Below are 22,322 nucleotides of genomic sequence, written 5' to 3'. Positions count from 1 at the left end.
TAGACCTCCTCTGACTAAGGGAACTAATGGAAAAAACACCCTTTTAGATTTTGCTCCAACATCAACTGACAGAGGACACTCGCATGGTTTGAAGTGTGGTAGGTTTTCCTTCCGAGGACCAGTTGGGGAGAAGCAGTGTTGGGCACACTAGGCTCTGTCCCAGGCAAAGTGGGACATAAGGACTTGGATCTCTATCCAAGAGGGCATCATAGAGGAAATAGTTAAGGCCTGGGAATAATAGGGATCTTAAACCGAGGATATGGATGCAATTGACTTGGAGACCATAAATTTGCTGGAAAAGGCATTGTAAGAGGATGTGCTGACAACGAAGAAGCATGTGCCCACTATTCTGCGTGTTCGTGGTGGGTCAGGTGAAGATATTGGCTTCAAAGATTCCCTAAAACAAAAACCTTAAACTTTAAGTCACAACACTTAGTAGGACTTTAAAGACCAAAGAAACTAGGTACCGTTGGTGGCAAACCTTCACGATCAGCACCCCTTAACCTAGACAAGCTCGCTTTCTCTGGTGGTTTTCTGCCAACCTGCCGGCAAGATGCCATCAGACTGCAGACTAAGAAGTGTTAAATAATACAATAAAACACAAGACTGTAGGCCTTTTCTGTCTATGCAACCAGATCTGGAACAACATTCCTGTATCCATCAGTAGTACCCCTAACGTTGCTCCAGTTTAGAAAAAAAGTGAAAATGCACTTCTTTAAAGAACACTAAATCGTAATACATTAACATTCCACAAACCAGCTTCCTTCCTATCAGCTCCTGCCTTTATGCTTGTCTTGGACTCTTTACAGCACTCTACTGGCTTTTGCCTGGGGCAGTGCTAACGCAATACCACATGCATATGCTCTGCCTTGGCTGCAAAAGTGGATGAAGCTCAGAGGAAGGAAAAAGGTCAAATGGGAAAGAACATACCAGTGTTGAAAATAAAGGATGACTTGGCATTCAGTGCTCAACTATGAGTGATTGTACAAGAAATGTAGCTGGGCGATTCAGAAAGGGAACCTAATGCAGATCAGTCTCTTATAGTTAAAGCAATATTTCTCACGCTCCTGGCCTTTCTCCCACGAATATCAGGCTCATCTGTGCTGGTCTGTACGGACAACATGACAGATGGGGACAGACAGGGAGGAACATCATCCCTACCCTTTCACAAGAAGCCAAATCTCTCTGTGATTGGCTCATGCTGCACTAGATTTCTCTGAGGACATAACACATGTCTGGCATCAACAGTGCTCTTTCAGACACCGTAGGCCAGAGACAGTTGCCACGAATGAGAGCTGGATCAACTGGAGGTGGACACAATCTTCAAACTGGGCCCAACTGGCATTAGATCTCTTTGCTACAAATGCCAAATGCCAGTTCCATACCAGTCGATACCCCCACCCTTAAACGTGGAGGAATGCCCTTTCAATGCAATGGCCCAGGACCTTTAATACACTTCTCCCACCTTCCCTTGTTTCCCATGAAGATGAAAACTGAGTGTTGCCGTGTCTTCCTATAATAGCTACCTGGTGGCCCAGACAGCACTGGTTCAGAGAGCTGATTTTCATCTGTGATCAAACCCATTCAACTTCCCAAGAAACAAACACCAGCCTCTTTCCAGTTGCACGCATGGCTCCTGAGTTCTATCAATCCTGGAACATGACTATTGATCAGGAATGTAGGGTGGTGCTGTCCAGAGCACTGGCTGAAAGTACAAACAAGACTTGCAGACTGAAGTGGAAAAGGATCTGTGTTTGGTGCCAGCAAAAACAGCTTGCACCCTTGTGAGGCTTCTCCTAAACAGATCATCCCTTAGCTGCTCTCTCGCTTGCCAAATCCAGACTCGCCCATGCCTCGGTTAAAGTTCACCTGGCTGCAATCTCAAGATGCAGGTGTTCCGCAAACACGGCTTCACTCTGCTCCTCCAGACTCATTAAGCAGTTTATGAAAGGGTTGTTTCGCACTTTTCCTCCTCTGCGACCACCTCCTCTGTAGTGGCATCTCAACATTGTTCTTTCTCAATTAATGAAATCCCTGTGAACAGATATATAAAGCTGAGGTGACATTTTGCACATGGCCACTCTTCTTTCTCTCACTTCAGGGGAGTTCGTGATATACAGGCCTATACGATTTAAAGAACCCTTCCTACATTTCACAGATGACTTTGTCCTTCTCAGAACAAATCCAAGATGCATCCCAAATGCTCCTTCTCATTTCCATCTTAATGAACTAGTCCTATTGTGAACATTTTATTTAATACTTCTACACCAGCTGAAAGAACTCTTCACACACTGGCCATCAAACTATGAAGTTTCATCTTCACCGCACTAGGCAGTTCCAAAGAACAGATCAACTTCTAGTCTTATAGTCATAGGTGTGAGGGAACAGCAGTAACAAAGACAACAGTGGTATGGTGGATTTCAACAACCATTGTTTTGCCACTCTGGCAAGCTACTGACCAGACTGTCTATTTACACACACTACAAGAGCCGTGTCAACCTCAGCTGCTCTGTTCGCAGTCATCTCTGGTTAAGATAAGCTGAGCTGCAACATGGAAGACTGATCATTCATTTATGCAGCACTACTGTCTTGAGTCAGCACAGCGTGGCGATTCGGCCATGGAACAGGCTGTGCTGCGTCATCTGTTTCATTAAGGTGAGCCTTTTTCTTGATGTAAACGAATTTCTTACTCTCTAATGCTGTTTTCCTTGTGTTGCTTAACCAAGTACACAAGCATAAATGTTTGCAATCTCCCACCGACCACGCCCGCTATCTTGGTGTCCTCTTAGACTCATCGATCTCATTGGACTGACAGCCGTCTCATCAGGTTGCTCCACACCCTGCGCATGCTTTGAAAAAATCTACAAGTGGATCCCCACTGAAGCCAGAAGGACTGTCACCCAGGCCCTCGTCAGCAACCGCCTTGACTACGGCAATGCACTGTACGTCGGGACAACCTCCAAGACCCAAAAAAGACTACAACGCATCCAAAACGCCTCCGCCCGTCTCATCAAGAATGCCACATGAGACAGCCACACGCCCGCCCTTCTGAGAGACTTACATTGGCTGCCAAGAGAATAATCTTCAAGCTCCTGACCCACGATTACAAGGCCCTACACAACACCGGGCAAGCCTACCTCAACCACAGACTCTCCTTCTACACTCCCGCCAGACAACTCCACTCCGCTGACCAGGCCGTCGCCAACATCCCCGCATCCTGAAAACCACAGCTGGAGGAAGATCCTTCTCCCACATCGCCACCTGGAACACCCTCCCCATCCACCTCTGGCAATCCCCCATCCTGTCACAGGTCAGGAAGGACCTCAAGACCAGGCTCTTCGACTGATCCTCAGGCCCCCGAGCGCCTTGCGACCCTCACGGGTGACTAGCTGTGCTTTACAAATCCCTGATTTATTGGTTGATCCTGTTGGTAGAGGTGATAACTCCTGCCAGAGCAGTCATTGATTGTGACCTTGGAGAGCAGGGTCTTTCATCTCCAGGGGGTCAGGAACTCATTTGCGGTGGCAGGCTAATCAAAACCAGCCAGCTAGCACACCAGAGGATAAGTATGTTTTTGGTGGCACCTGTAAGGTGCCTTCTTGGTGCATGTCATAATAAATCCAATACTGCCATCAGTACAGGTTTATTAAGATAAGATGTTTGATTCCAAACACCATTGGTTTCAGTGAAGCCATTATGTAGCTGGGTAACTCTTGTTGACTAGTGCCCATTACCTAAGATGGCTTCCCTGTTCACATATGGTTAAGTAATAAAACTAGACATCACAGTGGCATATCTGTTATTGCAGATATGTCCTCACGTCAAATATAGTGCACCCTGCCTTAGGGCTCTAAGGCCTGCTTTAGGAGTGACTTGCATACGAGTCCAGTGACTTGGGCATTGCACGCAATGTGTACCATGTTTGCACCAGGACACGCATTCTACAATAGGCTGCATGCAGTTTGTAAGGGGTTCCTTAGGGTGGCACAATACATGCAGCAGCCCTTAAGTAGCCTTCTTCGCACCCTTATATGTCCCCTAGTAAATGGTACCTCTGGTACCTAGGGCCTTTGTATACATTGTGTGTCAGTTTAGACAATTAAACCTTTTACGTTTTCTTAGGGAAAGAGCACTGGGATCTGGTTAGTAGGAACCTAATGCACCTTCAGTCGAAAAAACGCTGAACCAGTGGCCAAAAAAAGTGGGGTGGCCATGTCAAGAGGGACAGTTTCCTACAGTGATGTGCAAATGATGAATATTTGTTGAAAGCCTGTTTCCACATATTGTTTGCATGCTATATAGTTATACCTATAAAACTGCATGCGATTGGGTCCTGGGTGTGGACTGGTTTATGTACAGAGGGCACCCAATGTGCTCTTCAAAGCAAACCAGTGGCTTTGGGGGGGGGGTGTCAGGGGGGAACCAGTATGCTAATTATGGGAAGAGTAAGGTACAGTTTACAGGAGCGAGCAAAGCAACTCGAGTCCAGGTTAGCAGAATCCCAGTAGACACAGTAAAACACACCGACAACAGGCAGAGAATGGGAGTAACCATGCCAAGAAAGAGGGTACTTTCCTACATTGAGTGAACCGCAAGCTGTTTAGGTCCAGCCTCACGTTTGAACCTTTTACCTGACAAACTGGTATTAAGGATTCTATTTGCGTTCCTACCAATAGAGTTGACACTCATGTTGAGTAAGCCATCACTACCAACTTTCTTTGCATTGCCTCATTCCTTGAAAGTAAGACTGCATTCTTTGGACTCTAAGAGGGGCACTCAATCTTTACACTGATCATACCATAGAACATTGGGTGGATGATTCTCTTTCTAGGTTTCTCTGGGGCAAAGAAGTGTAAGGCGGTGCAGAATCCATCCCTGACTGAGTCCATCTCCAGATGAAGCTGGCTCTTTATATAGTAGACCAAAACGAGGTGCACTGAGCAGAGTCCAGGCAACCCCCACTCGGTTAACCGAGGCACAAATGAGAGCCCTAATGCTCTTTTGTGGTAATGTGGTTGAGTAGTTTGGGCTTGCCAGATTGTAGTGTGTAAAGAAATGGCTCCCTGTTGCAGTTACCCCCCACTTTTTGCCTGATGCTGACTTGACTGAGAAGTGTGCTGGGACCCTGCTAACCAGGCCCCAGCACCAGTGTTCTTTCACCTAAAATGTACCATTGTTTCCACAATTGGCACAACCCTGGAACCTAGGTAAGTCCCTTGTAACTGGTACCCCTGGTACCAAGGGCCCTGATGCCAGGGAAGGTCTCTAAGGGCTGCAGCATGTCTTATGCCACCCTAGGGACCCCTCACTCAGCACAGACACACTGCTTGCCAGCTTGTGTGTGCTGATGGGGAGAAAATGACTAAGTCGACATGGCACTCCCCTCAGGGTGCCATGCCAACCTCCCACTGCCTGTGGCATAGGTAAGTCACCCCTCTAGCAGGCCTTACAGCCCTAAGGCAGGGTGCACTATACCACAGGTGAGGGCATATGTGCATGAGCACTATGTCCCTACAGTGTCTAAGCAAAACCTTAGACATTGTAAGTGCAGGGTAGCCATACGAGTATATGGGCTGGGAGTCTGTCAAAAACAAACTCCACAGCTCCATAATGGCTACACTGAATACTGGGAAGTTTAGTATCAAACTTCTCAGAATAATAAACCCACACTGATGCCAGTGTTGGATTTATTAAAAAATGCACACAGAGGGCATCTTAGAGATACCCCCTGTATTTTACCCAATTGTTCAGTGCAGGACTGACTGGTCTGTGCCAGCCTGCTGCTGAGAGACGAGTGTCTGACCTCATGCGGTGAGAGCCTTTGTGCTCTTTGAGGACAGAAACAAAGCCTGCTCTGGGTGGAGTTGCCCGCCCCCTCCGGCCACGGCCCCACTTTTGGCGGCAAGGCCGGAGGAAATAATGAGAATAACAAGGAGGAGTCACTGGCGAGTCAGGACAGCCCCTAAGGTGTCCTGAGCTGAGGTGACTCTAACTTTTATAAATCCTCCATCTTGCAGATGGAGGATTCCCCCAGTAGGGATAGGAATGTGACCCCCTCCCCTTGGGAGGAGGCACAAAGAGGGTGTACCCACCCTCAGGGCTAGTAGCCATTGGCTACTAACCCCCAGATCTAAACACGCCCTTAAATTTAGTATTTAAGGGCTTCCCTGAACCTAAGAATTTAGATTCCTGCAACTTACCGAAGAAGAAGACTGCTGAGCTGAAAACCCCTGCAGAAGAAGAAAGAAGACACAAACTGCTTTGGCCCCAGTCCTACCGGCCTGTCTCCTGCCTTCTAAAGAACCCTGCTCCAGCGACGCTTTCTCCAGGACCAGCGACCTCTGAATCCTCAGAGGACTGCCCTGCTTCCAAGAGACCAAGAAACTCCAGAGGACCGCGGCACTGCTCCAAAAAGAACTGCAACTTTGTTTCAAGGAGCAGATTTAAAGACCCCTGCAACTCCCCGCAAGAAGCGTGAGACTTGCAACACTGCACCCGGCGACCCCGACTCGACTGGTGGAGAACCAACACCTCAGGGAGGACCCTCCGGCGACTCCGAGACTGAGTAACCAAAGTTGTCCCCCCTGAGCCCCTACAGCGACGCCTGCAGAAGGAATCCCGAGGCTCCCCCTGACCGCGACTGCCTGAACTCCATTTCCCGACGGCTGGAAAAGACCCTGCACCCCCAGCACCTAAAGGAACGGAACTCCTGTGCAGGAGTGACCCCCAGGAAGCCCTCTCCCTTGTCCAGGTGGTGGCTACCCCGAGGAGCCCCCCCCCCCTTGCCTGCCTGCAACGCTGAAGAGATCCCTTGGTCTCATTGATTTACATTGAAAACCCAACGCTTGTTTCTACACTGCACCCGGCCGCCCCAGTGCCGCGGAGGGTGTACTTTTTGTGTGAACTTGTGTCCCCCCCGGTGCCCTACAAAACCTCCCTGGTCTGCCCTCCGAAGACGCGGGTACTTACCTGCTGGCAGACCGGAACCGGGGCACCCCCTTCTCTCCATTGCAGCCTATGTGTTTTGGGCACCTCTTTGACCTCTGCACCTGACCGGCCCTGAGCTGCTGGTGTGGTAACTTTAGGGTTGCTCTGAACCCCCAACGGTGGGCTACCTTGGACCCAAACCTGAGACTTGTAAGTGATTTACTTACCTGACAAAACTAACAAAAACTTACCTCCCCCAGGAACTGTGAAAATTGCACTGTGTCCACTTTTAAAACCGCTTATTGTGTTTTATGTAAAAAGTATACATGCTAATGTAATGATTCCAAGTTCCTAAAGTACTTACCTGCAATACCTTTCAAATGAGATATTACATGTAGAATTTGAACCTGTGGTTCTTAAAATAAACTAAGAAAATATATTTTTCTATAACAAAACCTATTGGCTGGATTTGTCTCTGAGTGTGTGTGCCTCATTTATTGTCTATGTGTATGTACAACAAATGCTTAATACTACTCCTTTGATAAGCCTACTGCTCGACCACACTACCACAAAATAGAGCATTAGTATTATCTCTTTTTGCCACTATCTTACCTCTAAGGGGAACCCTTGGACTCTGTGCATACTATTCCTTACTTTGAAATAGTGCATACAGAGCCAACTTCCTACAATTAGTGACTTACGGGGTGCTAAAAGGTTTTTTCCAGTTGCGGAACAACTGCACAGTTTTAGGAGAGGAGATCTGGCACTGGGAACCTGGTTAGCAGGAGCCCAGTGTATTTCGGTCTAAATTGCATCACATAGCAGGCAAAAAGTGGGGGTGACTGCCAGAAAGGGGCACTTTCCCAGATCTATGCATAAGTATCTGCTACACACTAGCAAAGAAGCCTCCAGAAAGCCAAATGGCCCACTACTCCAGGGTCAAGATTGCTACTACTGCAGTGTCATGTTGTATGCCTGTTAGATATATTAGAACACTAAGTTGGAATCAGTGCACACGTTCACAAAGAGCTGCTGCCTCAACAGCCCTGTCTGTCGATGGGCATTTTGCCTGCTTGATCCAAGAGTACTTTTTAGTTTGAGCAATTCCACAGACCGACCAGCCTAGGATCCTTGTGGTATCTATCCACAAGGTGTGGGATCTGCGATTGGAAGTATCCATCAGAAGAAAGCTGCTTCCCCTGTAACCCTCTGTTCGATGGCATCTGTCGCTGTAGATACGCATGTTCTGCAATAGCTCGCCATCTGGTGTTGGGCCGGAGTGTTACAAGTTGTTTTTCTTCGAAGAAGTCTTTCGAGTCACGGGACCGAGTGACTCCTCCTTTTGTCTCCATTGCGCATGGGCGTCGACTCCATCTTCGATTGTTTTTTTTCCGCATCGGGTTCGGACGTGTTCCTGTCGCTCCGAGTTTCGGAACGGAAAAAATAGTTAATTTCGGAAGATTTTCGTCGGTATTGTTGCGTTCGGGATCGGCGTACTTAGATTCCACACCGCATCGAAGATCGAAGAGCTCCGGTGCCCTTCGGGGTAGTTTTTCGATCCTCCGTCGGGGCCTGGTCGGCCCGACCGCGTGCTGAAGAACGCCGATGGAACGGACCCCGTTCCGTTTCTGCCCCAAATGCCACAATAAATACCCCTACACAGACCAACACTTGGTCTGCAACCTGTGCCTGTCACCTGAGCACAGCGAAGACACCTGCGAGGCCTGTCGTGCGTTCCGGTCCCGAAAAACACTCCGAGACCGTCGAGCCAGAAGACTTCAAATGGCGTCCGCACCGACAGCCCAACGGGAGTTCGAGGAACAAGAAGAGGAAGGTACCTTCTCGATCCAAGACTCAGACTCCGAAGGATTCGACGATACACAAACCGGTGAGTAAGACGTCGAAAACCACACAAAGAAACATTTACAAGGCCCAGGGGACGCCACTGCCACCAGGCCATGGCTCGACCCATAAATTCGGTGACCGACTGTCGGCACCGAAAAAGGCCCAAACAGTGCCGAGATCGTCCGACTCCGGTCGAGACACCGGCACGCAGCCTTCTCGGGACCGAGAAAGTGCTGGAGACAAGCCTCGACACCGAGATGCCGGTGTGGACACGGCTCGACGCCGAGACAGCGGCACCGAAACAGATCGACGCCGAGAGGTTTCGGCCCCGAAAAGGAAAAAAGTCACCTCAGAGCCGAAAAAACACGCAGACAAAGTTTCGATGCCGAAACAAACTGCAAGCGACCCAGCTTCAGGCTCTTATACAGAAGAGCACTCGCTAACCTCCCAAATGCAAAAGCATAGGTTTGAGGAAGAGCTACAAGCAACTGATGTGGACCATACGCAAAAGCGTATCTTCATTCAGCAGGGGACAGGAAAAATAAGCACCCTTCCCCCCATTAGGAGAAAGAGAAGGTTGGAGTTCCAGACGGAACAAGCACCACAACCAAAAGTGGTGAAAACAGTTACACCACCACCCTCTCCTCCGCCCGTGATTAACGTTTCACCAGCACAAACGCCATCACACTCCCCAGCTCACACCACCATGAGCCAGGGTGACCAAGATCAGGACGCATGGGACCTATACGACGCCCCAGTGTCAGATAACAGCCCGGAGGCATACCCTACAAAACCATCTCCACCAGAAGACAGCACCGCGTACTCTCAGGTGGTGGCTAGAGCAGCACAATTTCACAACGTAAGCCTCCACTCAGAACAGGTCGAGGATGATTTCTTGTTCAACACACTCTCCTCCACCCACAGCTCCTACCAAAGCCTGCCTATGCTCCCTGGTATGCTCCGGCACGCAAAAGACATATTTAAGGACCCGGTCAAAAGTAGGGCAATCACACCAAGGGTGGAAAAAAAGTATAAGCCGCCTCCTACGGACCCGGTTTTCATCACAACACAGCTGCCACCAGACTCTGTTGTTGTAGGAGCAGCTAGAAAAAGGGCCAACTCTCACACATCTGGAGATGCACCACCCCCAGATAAAGAAAGCCGCAAGTTCGATGCAGCTGGTAAGAGAGTCGCAGCACAAGCTGCAAACCAGTGGCGCATCGCGAACTCCCAGGCACTACTTGCGCGCTATGACAGAGCCCACTGGGACGAGATGCAACATCTCATTGAACATCTGCCCAAAGACTTCCAAAATAGGGCAAAACAAGTGGTTGAGGAGGGACAGACCATCTCCAACAACCAGATACGTTCCTCCATGGACGCTGCAGATACAGCTGCACGGACAATTAATACATCTGTAACTATCAGAAGGCATGCATGGCTCCGAACGTCTGGATTTAAACCAGAGATTCAACAAGCAGTTCTCAATATGCCTTTTAATGAAAAAGAACTGTTCGGTCCAGAAGTGGACACAGCGATTGAGAAACTCAAAAAAGATACGGACACTGCCAAAGCCATGGGCGCACTCTACTCCCCGCAGAGCAGAGGGAATTACAGCACATTCCGTAAAACGCCCTTTCGAGGGGGGTTTCGGGGTCAAAGCACACAAGCCAGCACCTCACAAGCAACACCGTCCACTTACCAGGGACAGTATAGAGGAGGTTTTCGGGGACAATATAGAGGAGGGCAATTCCCTAGAAATAGAGGGAGATTTCAAAGCCCCAAAACCCCTACTACTAAACAATGACTCACATGTCACTCACCCCCTCCACACAACACCAGTGGGGGGAAGAATAGGTCATTATTACAAAGCATGGGAGGAAATCACTACAGACACTTGGGTTCTAGCAATTATCCAACATGGTTATTGCATAGAATTTCTACAATTCCCTCCAAACATACCACCAAAAGCACAAAATTTAACAACACACCATTCCAATCTCCTGGAGATAGAAGTGCAGGCACTATTGCAAAAGAATGCAATCGAATTAGTGCCAAACACACAAATAAACACAGGAGTTTACTCACTGTACTTTCTGATACCAAAGAAGGACAAAACGCTGAGACCAATCCTAGACCTCAGAGTAGTGAACACTTTCATCAAATCAGACCACTTCCACATGGTCACACTACAAGAAGTATTGCCATTGCTAAAACTGCACGACTACATGGCAACTTTAGACCTCAAGGATGCTTATTTCCATATACCAATACACCCATCGCACAGGAAATACCTAAGGTTTGTATTCAAAGGAATACATTACCAATTCAAGGTACTGCCTTTCGGATTAACAACCGCACCAAGAGTCTTTACCAAATGTCTAGCAGTAGTCGCAGCACACATAAGAAGGCAGCAAATACATGTGTTCCCATATCTAGACGACTGGCTAATCAAGGCCCATTCGTTAATAGAGTGCTCAAATCACACAAATCATATCATACAAACCCTCTTCAAACTAGGGTTCACCGTCAATTTCACAAAATCCAAAATTCTGCCACGCAAGGTACAACAATACCTGGGAGCCATAATAGACACATCAAAAGGAGTAGCCACTCCAAGTCCACAAAGAATTCAAAATTTCAACACCATCATACAACGCATGTATCCAACACAAAAGATACAGGCAAAGATGGTATTACAACTCCTAGGCATGATGTCATCATGCATAGCCATTGTCCCAAACGCAAGACTGCACATGAGGCCCTTACAACAATGCCTAGCATCACAGTGGTCTCAAGCACAGGGTCACCTTCTAGATCTGGTGTTAATAGACCGCCAAACTTACCTCTCGCTTCTGTGGTGGAACAACATAAATTTAAACAAGGGGCGGCCTTTCCAAGACCCAGTGCCACAATACGTAATAACAACAGATGCTTCCATGACAGGGTGGGGAGCACACCTCAATCAACACAGCATACAAGGACAATGGAACGTACATCAAACAAAACTGCATATCAATCACCTAGAACTTCTAGCAGTTTTTCAAGCACTAAAAGCTTTCCAACCAATAATAGTTCACAAATACATTCTCGTCAAAACAGACAACACGACAACAATGTATTATCTAAACAAGCAGGGAGGGACGCACTCCACGCAGTTAAGCCTGCTAGCACAAAAAATTTGGCATTGGGCAATTCACAACCAAATTCGCCTAATTGCACAGTTTATACCAGGGATACAAAATCAACTCGCAGACAATCTCTCTCGAGATCACCAACAGGTCCACGAATGGGAAATTCACCCCCAAATACTGAACACTTATTTCAAACTCTGGGGAACACCTCAGATAGACTTGTTTGCGACAAGGGAGAACGCAAAATGCCAAAACTTCGCATCCAGATACCCACACAAACAATCCCAAGGCAATGCCCTATGGATGAACTGGTCAGGGATATTTGCTTACGCTTTTCCTCCTCTCCCTCTCCTTCCTTACCTGGTAAACAAACTCAGTCAAAGCAAACTCAAACTCATATTGATAGCACCAACTTGGGCAAGGCAACCCTGGTACACAACGCTGCTAGACCTATCAGTGGTACCCTGCATCAAATTGCCCAACAGGCCAGATCTGTTGACACAGCACAACCAAAAGATCAGACACCCAGATCCAGCATCGCTGAATCTAGCAATCTGGCTCCTGAAATCCTAGAATTCGGGCACTTACAACTTACCCAAGAATGTATGGAAGTCATAAAACAAGCAAGAAGGCCATCCACCAGGCACTGCTATGCAAGTAAATGGAAGAGGTTTGTTTGCTACTGCCATATTAATCAAATACAACCATTACACACAACTCCAGAACATGTAGTGGGTTACTTGCTTCACTTACAAAAATCTAACCTAGCTTTCTCTTCCATTAAGATTCACCTTGCAGCAATATCTGCATACCTGCAGACTACCTATTCAACTTCCCTATATAAAATACCAGTCATTAAAGCATTCATGGAGGGCCTTAGGAGAATTATACCACCAAGAACACTACCTGTTCCTTCATGGAACCTAAATGTTGTCCTAACTAGACTTATGGGTCCACCTTTTGAACCCATGCACTCCTGCGACATACAGTTCCTAACCTGGAAGGTGGCATTTCTCATCGCCATTACTTCCCTGAGAAGAGTAAGCGAGATTCAGGCGTTTACTATACAGGAACCTTTTATACAACTACACAAAAATAAAGTCGTCCTAAGGACCAATCCTAAATTTTTGCCAAAGGTTATTTCACCGTTCCATCTAAATCAAACAGTGGAACTTCCAGTGTTCTTTCCACAGCCAGATACCGTAGCTGAAAGGGCACTACATACATTAGATGTCAAAAGAGCATTAATGTATTACATTGACAGAACAAAGAACATCAGAAAGACTAAACAACTCTTTATTGCATTTCAAAAACCTCATGCAGGAAACCCAATTTCAAAACAAGGTATAGCCAGATGGATAGTTAAATACATCCAAATCTGCTACCTTAAAGCTAAACGACAGCTGCCCATTACACCAAGGGCACACTCAACCAGAAAGAAAGGTGCTACCATGGCCTTTCTAGGAAACATCCCAATGCAAGAAATATGTAAGGCAGCCACATGGTCTACGCCTCACACATTCACCAAGCACTACTGTGTAGACGTGTTATCCGCACAACAAGCCACAGTAGGTCAAGCTGTATTAAGGACATTATTTCAGACTACTTCCACTCCTACAGGCTGATCCACCGCTTTTGGGGAAATAACTGCTTACTAGTCTATGCAGAACATGCGTATCTACAGCGACAGATGCCATCGAACTGAAAATGTCACTTACCCAGTGTACATCTGTTCGTGGCATCAGTCGCAGTAGATTCGCATGTGCCCACCCGCCTCCCCGGGAGCCTGTAGCAGTTTGGAAGTTACCTTCAATTATTTATATATGTATCATCTCAACCTTAAATAGGTGCATACTTAGTCACTCCATTGCATGGGCACTATTACTACAATTCAACTCCTACCTCACCCTCTGCGGGGAAAAACAATCGAAGATGGAGTCGACGCCCATGCGCAATGGAGACAAAAGGAGGAGTCACTCGGTCCCGTGACTCGAAAGACTTCTTCGAAGAAAAACAACTTGTAACACTCCGGCCCAACACCAGATGGCGAGCTATTGCAGAACATGCGAATCTACTGCGACTGATGCCACGAACAGATGTACACTGGGTAAGTGACATTTTCATTCTGGTGGATACCCTTACTGCAGATTCCCCACTGCTGTCCCACCTCCCCATTATGTGGTATGTGCCCTTCTGTCTAAAAAGATCAAAATCTAGGAATCTTTACACTGATTTGTTGAATCTGCTGATGGACTCCTCATCAGAGGGCACAGAAAAGATCATGAAAGAAACTAACTCGGTGCACATGGGCGGCACTTAAATTCATCTTAGTTTGCCAATTACTGAGTAGAATGGCATCTAAGCGGAGTAGCACAGCACCACCTTTCCGGTGCACAGAAACACTTCTTTTGAGATTGCAGATTCATCTCTTGTCTGGCGAAAACTCACAAGGTGAGGAATCTGCAGTTGGAGTTTCCACTGGAAAGTTTTACCAAAGTTGAGTAACTTGCTCTTTTAAGGTTTTATGTTGAGCAGAATCATTGTATTGAGTAAGACTCCTGAAGGAATTTTAAATTTATTGGGGGGATAAAATGATGTTTAGTTAAATGGATCCAAGCGACTCTGGTTAATAATTTGATTTAATCACTCTGTAGATGGAAGAAGAGGCTGAAAGACGCAGGCAGCCACCAGTAAAGCATCAGCCAATGCAGCAGCTGCATCAGCTCCCACCACCGCCAGAATCTGAGGAAGAGGAAGAAGAGAAGTCTGAGATGGAAGAAAGAAGAGAGGAACTCGTTCAGGAGGAAGAAGAGCGAGAGCAGAGACCTTGTCTTAAACCTACCCTGCGGCCCATTAGTTCAGCCCCATCGGTTTCTTCTGCCAGTGGAAATGCCACACCCAACACCCCTGGGGATGAATCTCCTTGTGGTATCATCATACCTCATGAAAACTCACCAGACCAACAGCAACCAGAGGAACATAGACTAAAAATAGGACTCAGTCTCAAATTGGGTAATTATTTCTTTTGCTCCTAATTCTGTTTCCCACAGTACTCTGTAGTCTTTAAATTCTCAGCTTCGTTTAGACTAGTCACTTCCTTTCACCCCCTCCTACATATTGAATTTTCCTCAGCTTACTTTAAGCCCTGTTCTAAAATAATTCTAAAATTAATTTTCATTTACCCTAGCTTCTAGTGAAGTACAACGTTCTTTATGAGGAAAGAATGGATATGAAAATAAAGTTGCAGACCGTTCTTTTCCCCCTGTACTTCCATTACATTCAGAGTGACTTCTCATGAGGGGGGCACGTTTATTTCTTGGATGTTTGTGCTACTTGGTGTCTCTGAGAACCTCATATAGAAGTGGAAAATGTTCAATGACCGCTTTTATCCTAGTTTACTGAAGTATACATTTACTGAATAGGTTATCAACGCTGAGTTTTTAGCACCAAGATTGAGGGCAACATTTAGGTAGACAATAAAAGAAATGCAGCAAACTGAATCTGGTATATTATTAACATATATTTTGAGGACACTCTATTGTCCCATTTTGGTTATTGTTTTGATTTGGCATTTAGCAGGAGATGGGCTTAGGGTCTGGCTTGAAGATTGTTATTCTTAAAACCTTTCTAAACATCCGTAGTAGCTAGCCACTTATCTGTCACTGCTGCCATTTTTTTTCTAGTATAGGCACTCCGCCCACCTGTATCCTCTCTTCTCTTTTGAGGGCCTTCTTCTCTAGACTGACTTACCAAGAGTTCATGATCCTTTTCCTAATTAATGGCAATTGAAATGTAATTTTTTTTTTTTTTTTAATGTCTGTGGGGCTTGGAGAGAATTGGCGGAGGTGTCAAAGGGTTATTTAGAAGACTTGTGCTTTTCTTACCGCAGAATAGGTAATGGCAAACAGGAATTTCTTTACTCTGTGGTTCATTCTGTCATGGATTTAGATGTGGGAATCTCGGGTATAACTTGCATTCATATTCCTGTCCAGCATTTCTTTACTCTTGAATTCCCCTTTAGATTCCCTCTCCTGTGCCCAGCTCGTGTAATGTGAATTTGCTTTACACATTGTTTTTTTGTCAGGATGTCAACCGTGCTCTTACCGATCTACTTCTTTACTTTCTTTAGGTACATCGAATAGTCCCAGCCAGACCAATGCTGTTAAGAGAAAGAAACTTCCTGTTGACAGTGTTTTCAATAAATTTGAAGATGAGGACAATGATGAAGCTCCCCGAAAAAGAAAACTAGTTCCTTTGGATTATGGAGAAGATGAAAAAGGAGCAGCGGGCGCCAAGGGGAATGTGAACACTGAAGAGAAACGGAAACACATAAAGAGCCTTATTGAAAAGATTCCAACTGCCAAACCTGAGCTGTTTGCTTATCCTCTTGACTGGTCCATTGTCGACACAGTGAGTACCATGGAAGTTAACATGCATTTTTTTTTTTTTTTTTTTTTTTAAGCTTTTGAAAGGAGGAGGTTTGAACTTCCATGTTTAAGCCAGAAGTTTTGGTTAGAAACCGGGTAACGCTCTAGGTAACTTTTAATCACTGGAATGTCCATAGATATGAAATTTTCAAAAAGAGCTTTATTACAGGCAAGTAAAATATTCTACAAATTCCTATTCAAAATTAATGTCTAGTAGTTCTGGGTCAATATTACATTAGTGTGCTGATCTCGCTCCTCCGTTTGTTTAGCCCTGTAGTAAGTGAGATTGTATGGAGGGCTTTTTGGTCGTACCGCGATCAGTGGAGAAGAGCCAAAGAATGATTTTAAGTTGCAATAGTGTGGACTACACATCTTGGTCTTGTTAGGCAGTGGCTGACATTGCAGGTAAATATTGAGCAACACATTACTATGGAGTGCTCCTATTTGGACTCATTTGAGCCCAGAAACCAAAAAGCACCCTCTAGAGAAATGAAGTGCCCATTCAACAGAAATAGTTTTGACACTGTGTCCGATAATATTTTGAGAGATTTTGGAACTGTGGTGTGCGCACCTTTCAGATGTCGCAAAAACCTTACCAGCCAAATGTGCTCCATTGAAGCAATGAGTGCCGCAGGGCTCCTCTTGGGTCCAGCTTTAATATGTACATGCAACCACTGGTAGAACGCATAGAACACTATGGGTTTGAAATCGTCTTATACCTGCAGCTCATCACACTGTCACAGAATTCATCCCTCATGGCCGCTTTATGCATCCACCTTGCAGAGAGTGCTAGGTGGATGGAGTTGAAATGCTTCAAGCTCAACGCTGGGAAGAACTAACATTCTGTTCTCTCGTAGGGGATTTCCATGTATAGTCATAAGCACTGAATAGTTCCGCGCGCCTGCGGGGACCCCGGAGCACTGATGTGAAGTATATTCTTAAGTGCAAATATCAGCCCTTTGAATAAGGCCTGTCAAAAAACCACTTAAGAATAACACTGTGCAGCCTATGTGAACAGCTACACAGGCCAAATTGTTGAAAAGAAAACAGCTGTAATGTAAATTCACGTTCAAATACCTATTTATTCTAGAAATGTAATAAAAAATACATTCTCATACTTTATTTACACCTCTCATGAGAATAAAACAATGCAGGGCAGTGCAGCCTATAGGCTGCCATTATACAGAATGTAAATAGAGCTGTGCCTTTAAGAAAGTAAAGTCTTCCTGTATCCCATCATGCACAGCAAAAGGCAGTTACCTCAGTTCTTTTTTCCGGCACCTTCTGACAGGACCCTGAAGCATTGAGCTCTACTTCACAAAGCTTTTTTGACAAATTCAATTAAAACCTTTTGAATTTCAATTTCACTCAACGTTTTTAATATTGAGTGAACATTTGCTAACCTTTTCTGTCAAATTTTGACAGAAATTTAAGGTTTTTCTTTTTTAGAATGCCTTCACTTTTTGATAAATGTCCTTCTTGTGGCAGAAAAAAGGCTAAAACAGACCCACACCAGGTCTGTATAATTTGCCTTCCATCCAGCCACACGCCTGAACTTTCTCTAGAAGAACCCTTTGTGATAGAGAGAAAATTCGACTTCAGGCAAGAGAGGACAGGAGAAGAAGTGGTCAATCTGCCACAGAGCGAGGAGAAGGTCAGTCTTCTACCAGGGCTCACCCTGTTTCCTCTGCAACTTCTGCCAGACCTGCTCATAAACGGCATAGGTCTCCGACGACGTCGAGGGCATCGACGTCGAGGAAAGGAACGGCACCGACATGCTACCGTCGAAGACCGGCTCACCGTCGAGAAAGAGGCATCGCTCGACGTCGGCAACTGTTTTGCCGTCAAGACGGCGTGGACGCTCGCTGTCGAAGATCTTGTTCCGGGTCGACGCAACGCGGACGATCGACGTCGAGGGAGAGTGTTCGCTGTCGAAGACGGTCGCCGTCATCACATCGTCGAGGAAGATCGTCGGCGAGGGGAATCAACGTCAAGAGGCACCAGACGTCACCGTACTTCGACGTCGAGGAGTGTGTCGACGTCGAGGCGACAGTCAAAGAGACCTAGAAGGGTTTACACCACTTCAGAATCCTCGGCCTCACTTATCCTGCTTCCAGCTTCCTCAGCTCTCTCCTCAACAGCCACCGCTGCCGCAGACGCCAGTTACACCTACGGCTCCTCTTCCGGCTTCCCCCCCCCCCCCCAGAGCCTTTTCCGGTGACTCCAGCGGAATCCATAAGACATTCCAGACACTCCTCTAGACGTTCGTCTTCCTCTCGGCACCATCGACATGGGTCACTTCAGAGATCTTCACGTCATAGACATTCTTCTTTGTCTACACGGGACTACTCTCCAACCCTGTCGGACTCACCGTCCCCGAGTGTCCCCTATAGATGACGTGAATACCTTCCAAGAGGTCCTAGTGCGTGGGGCGACCAAACTAAATATCCCGCTGCCGGTACCTGCCCCATCGACCTCAGTGATTTTCGAGACTTTACACCAGAGGACATCTTCAAGACGTTTACTTCCACTGGTTCCGGGTCTTCTTGATCCGGTAATGGATATGTTCGATGGCATCTGTCGCTGTAGATACGCATGTTTTGCAATAGCTCGCCATCTGGTGTTGGGCCGGAGTGTTACAAGTTGTTTTTCTTCGAAGAAGTCTTTCGAGTCACGGGACCGAGTGACTCCTCCTTTTGTCTCCATTGCGCATGGGCGTCGACTCCATCTTCGATTGTTTTTTTTCCGCCATCGGGTTCGGACGTGTTCCTGTCGCTCAGAGTTTCGGAACGGAAAGTTAGCTAATTTCGGAAGATTTTCGTCGGTATTGTTGCGTTCGGGATCGGCGTACTTAGATTCAACACCGCATCGAAGAGCTCCGGTGCCCTTCGGGGGTAGTTTTTCGATCCCCCGTCGGGGCCTGGTCAGCCCGACCGCGTGCTGAAGAACGCCGATGGAACGGACCCCGTTCCGTTTCTGCCCCAAATCCCACAATAAATACCCCTATACAGACCAACACTTGGTCTGTAACCTGTGCCTGTCACCTGAGCACAGTGAAGACACCTGCGAGGCCTGTCGTGCGTTCCGGTCCTGAAAGACACTCCGAGACCGTCGAGCCAGAAGACTTCAGATGGCGTCCGCGCCGACAGCCCACCGAGAGTTCGAGGAACAGGAAGAGGAAGGTACCTTCTCGATCCAAGAATCGGACTCCGAAGGATTCGACGATACACAAACCGTGAGTAAGACGTCGAAAACCACACAGAGGAAGATTTACAAGGCCCAGGGGACGCCACTGCCATCAGGCCATGGCTCCACCCATAAATTCGGTGACCGACCGTCGGCACCGAAAAAGGCCCAAACAGTGCCGAGATCGTCCGACTCCGGTCGAGACACCGGCACGCAGCCTTCTCGGGACCGAGAAAGTGCTGGAGACAAGCCTCGACACCGAGATGCCGGTGTGGACACGGCTCGACGCCGAGACAGCGGCACCGAAGAAGATCGACGCCGAGAGGTTTCGGCCCCGAAAAAGAAAAAAGTCACCTCGGAGCCGAAAAAACACGCAGACAGGGTTTCGGTGCCGAAACAAACTGCAAGCGACCCAGCTTCAGGCTCTTATACAGAAGAGCACTCGCTAACCTCACGAATGCAAAAGCATAGGTTTGAGGAAGAGCTACAATCAACTGATGTGGACCATACGCAAAAGCGTATTTTCATACAGCAGGGGACAGGAAAAATAAGCACCCTTCCCCCCATTAGAAGAAAGAGAAGGTTGGAGTTCCAAACTGAACAGACACCACAACCAAAAGTGGTGAAAAGAGTTAACCCACCACCCTCTCCTCCGCCCGTGATTAACGTCTCACCAGCACGAACTCCATCACACTCCCCAGCTCACACCACCATAAGCCAGGGTGACCAAGATCAAGACGCATGGGACCTATACGACGCCCCAGTGTCAGATAACAGTCCGGAGGCATACCCTACGAAGCCATCTCCACCAGAGGACAGCACCACGTATTCTCAAGTGGTAGCTAGAGCAGCACAATTTCACAACGTAAGCCTCCACTCAGAACAGGTCGAGGATGATTTTTTATTCAACACACTCTCCTCCACCCACAGCTCATACCAAAGCCTGCCTATGCTCCCTGGTATGCTCCGGCACGCAAAAGAAATCTTTAAGGAGCCGGTCAAAAGTAGGGCAATCACACCAAGGGTGGAAAAAAAGTATAAGGCGCCTCCTACAGACCCGGTTTTCATCACTACACAGCTGCCACCAGACTCTGTCGTTGTAGGAGCAGCTAGGAAAAGGGCCAACTCTCACACATCTGGAGATGCACCACCCCCAGATAAAGAAAGCCGCAAGTTCGATGCAGCTGGTAAGAGAGTCGCAGCACAAGCTGCAAACCAGTGGCGCATCGCGAACTCCCAGGCACTACTTGCGCGCTATGACAGAGCCCACTGGGACGAGATGCAACATCTCATTGAACATCTGCCCAAGGACTTACAAAATAGGGCAAAACAAGTGGTTGAGGAGGGACAGACCATTTCCAACAACCAGATCCGCTCCTCCATGGACGCTGCAGATACAGCTGCACGGACAATTAATACATCTGTAACTATCAGAAGGCATGCATGGCTCCGAACGTCTGGATTTAAACCAGAGATTCAACAAGCAGTTCTCAATATGCCTTTTAACGAAAAAGAACTGTTCGGTCCAGAAGTGGACACAGCGATTGAGAAACTCAAAAAAGATACGGACACTGCCAAAGCCATGGGCGCACTCTACTCCCCGCAGAGCAGAGGGAATTACAGCACATTCCGTAAAACACCCTTTCGAGGGGGGTTTCGGGGTCAGAGCACACAAGCCAGCACCTCACAAGCAACACCGTCCAGTTACCAGGGACAGTATAGAGGAGGTTTTCGGGGACAATATAGAGGAGGGCAATTCCCTAGAAATAGAGGAAGATTTCAGAGCCCCAAAACCCCTACTACTAAACAGTGACTCACATGTCACTCACCCCCTCCACACAACACCAGTGGGGGGAAGAATAAGTCATTATTACAAAGCATGGGAGGAAATCACTACAGACACTTGGGTTCTAGCAATTATCCAACATGGTTATTGCATAGAATTTCTACAATTCCCTCCAAACATACCACCAAAAGCACAAAATTTGACAACACACCATTCCAATCTCCTGGACATAGAAGTGCAGGCACTATTGCAAAAGAATGCAATCGAATTAGTGCCAAACACACAAATAAACACAGGAGTTTACTCACTGTACTTTCTGATACCAAAGAAGGACAAAACGCTGAGACCAATCCTAGACCTCAGAGTAGTGAACACTTTCATCAAATCAGACCACTTTCACATGGTCACACTACAAGAAGTATTGCCATTGCTAAAACTACACGACTACATGGCAACTTTAGACCTCAAGGATGCTTATTTCCATATACCAATACACCCATCGCACAGGAAATACCTAAGGTTTGTATTCAAGGGAATACATTACCAATTCAAGGTACTGCCTTTCGGATTAACAACCGCACCAAGAGTCTTTACCTAATGTCTAGCGGTAGTCGCTGCACACATAAGAAGGCAGCAAATACATGTGTTCCCATATCTAGACGACTGGCTAATCAAGGCCCATTCGTTAATAGAGTGCTCAAATCACACAAATCATATCATACAAACCCTCTTCAAACTAGGGTTCACCGTCAATTTCACAAAATCCAAAATTCTGCCGCGCAAGGTACAACAATACCTGGGAGCCATAATAGACACATCAAAAGGAGTAGCCACTCCAAGTCCACAAAGAATTCGAAATTTCAACACCATCATACAACGCATGTATCCAACACAAAGGATACAAGCAAAGATGGTACTACAACTCCTAGGCATGATGCATAGCCATTGTCCCAAACGCAAGACTGCACATGAGGCCCTTACAACAGTGCCTAGCACCACAATGGTCACAAGCACAGG

General features: G+C 46.9%; 1 protein-coding gene across 9 annotated transcripts in view; it reads left to right on the top strand.

Annotated features, from left to right (window-relative positions):
* Positions 1-22,322, top strand: part of RBM25 (RNA binding motif protein 25) — a 443,084-nt gene that overhangs the window by 363,071 nt on the left and 57,691 nt on the right. For all 9 annotated transcript variants that reach the window (XM_069208940.1, XM_069208932.1, XM_069208935.1 and 6 more), the window contains 2 exons: positions 14,561-14,918; positions 16,036-16,316. In XM_069208940.1, coding sequence (XP_069065041.1) covers positions 14,561-14,918; positions 16,036-16,316 — 639 coding nt within the window. The remainder of the gene's footprint in view (positions 1-14,560; positions 14,919-16,035; positions 16,317-22,322) is intronic.

The sequence above is a fragment of the Pleurodeles waltl genome, chromosome 9, assembly GCF_031143425.1.
Source record: "Pleurodeles waltl isolate 20211129_DDA chromosome 9, aPleWal1.hap1.20221129, whole genome shotgun sequence".
NCBI lineage: Eukaryota > Metazoa > Chordata > Amphibia > Caudata > Salamandridae > Pleurodeles > Pleurodeles waltl.
This window is presented reverse-complemented; position numbering and strand designations above follow the sequence as displayed.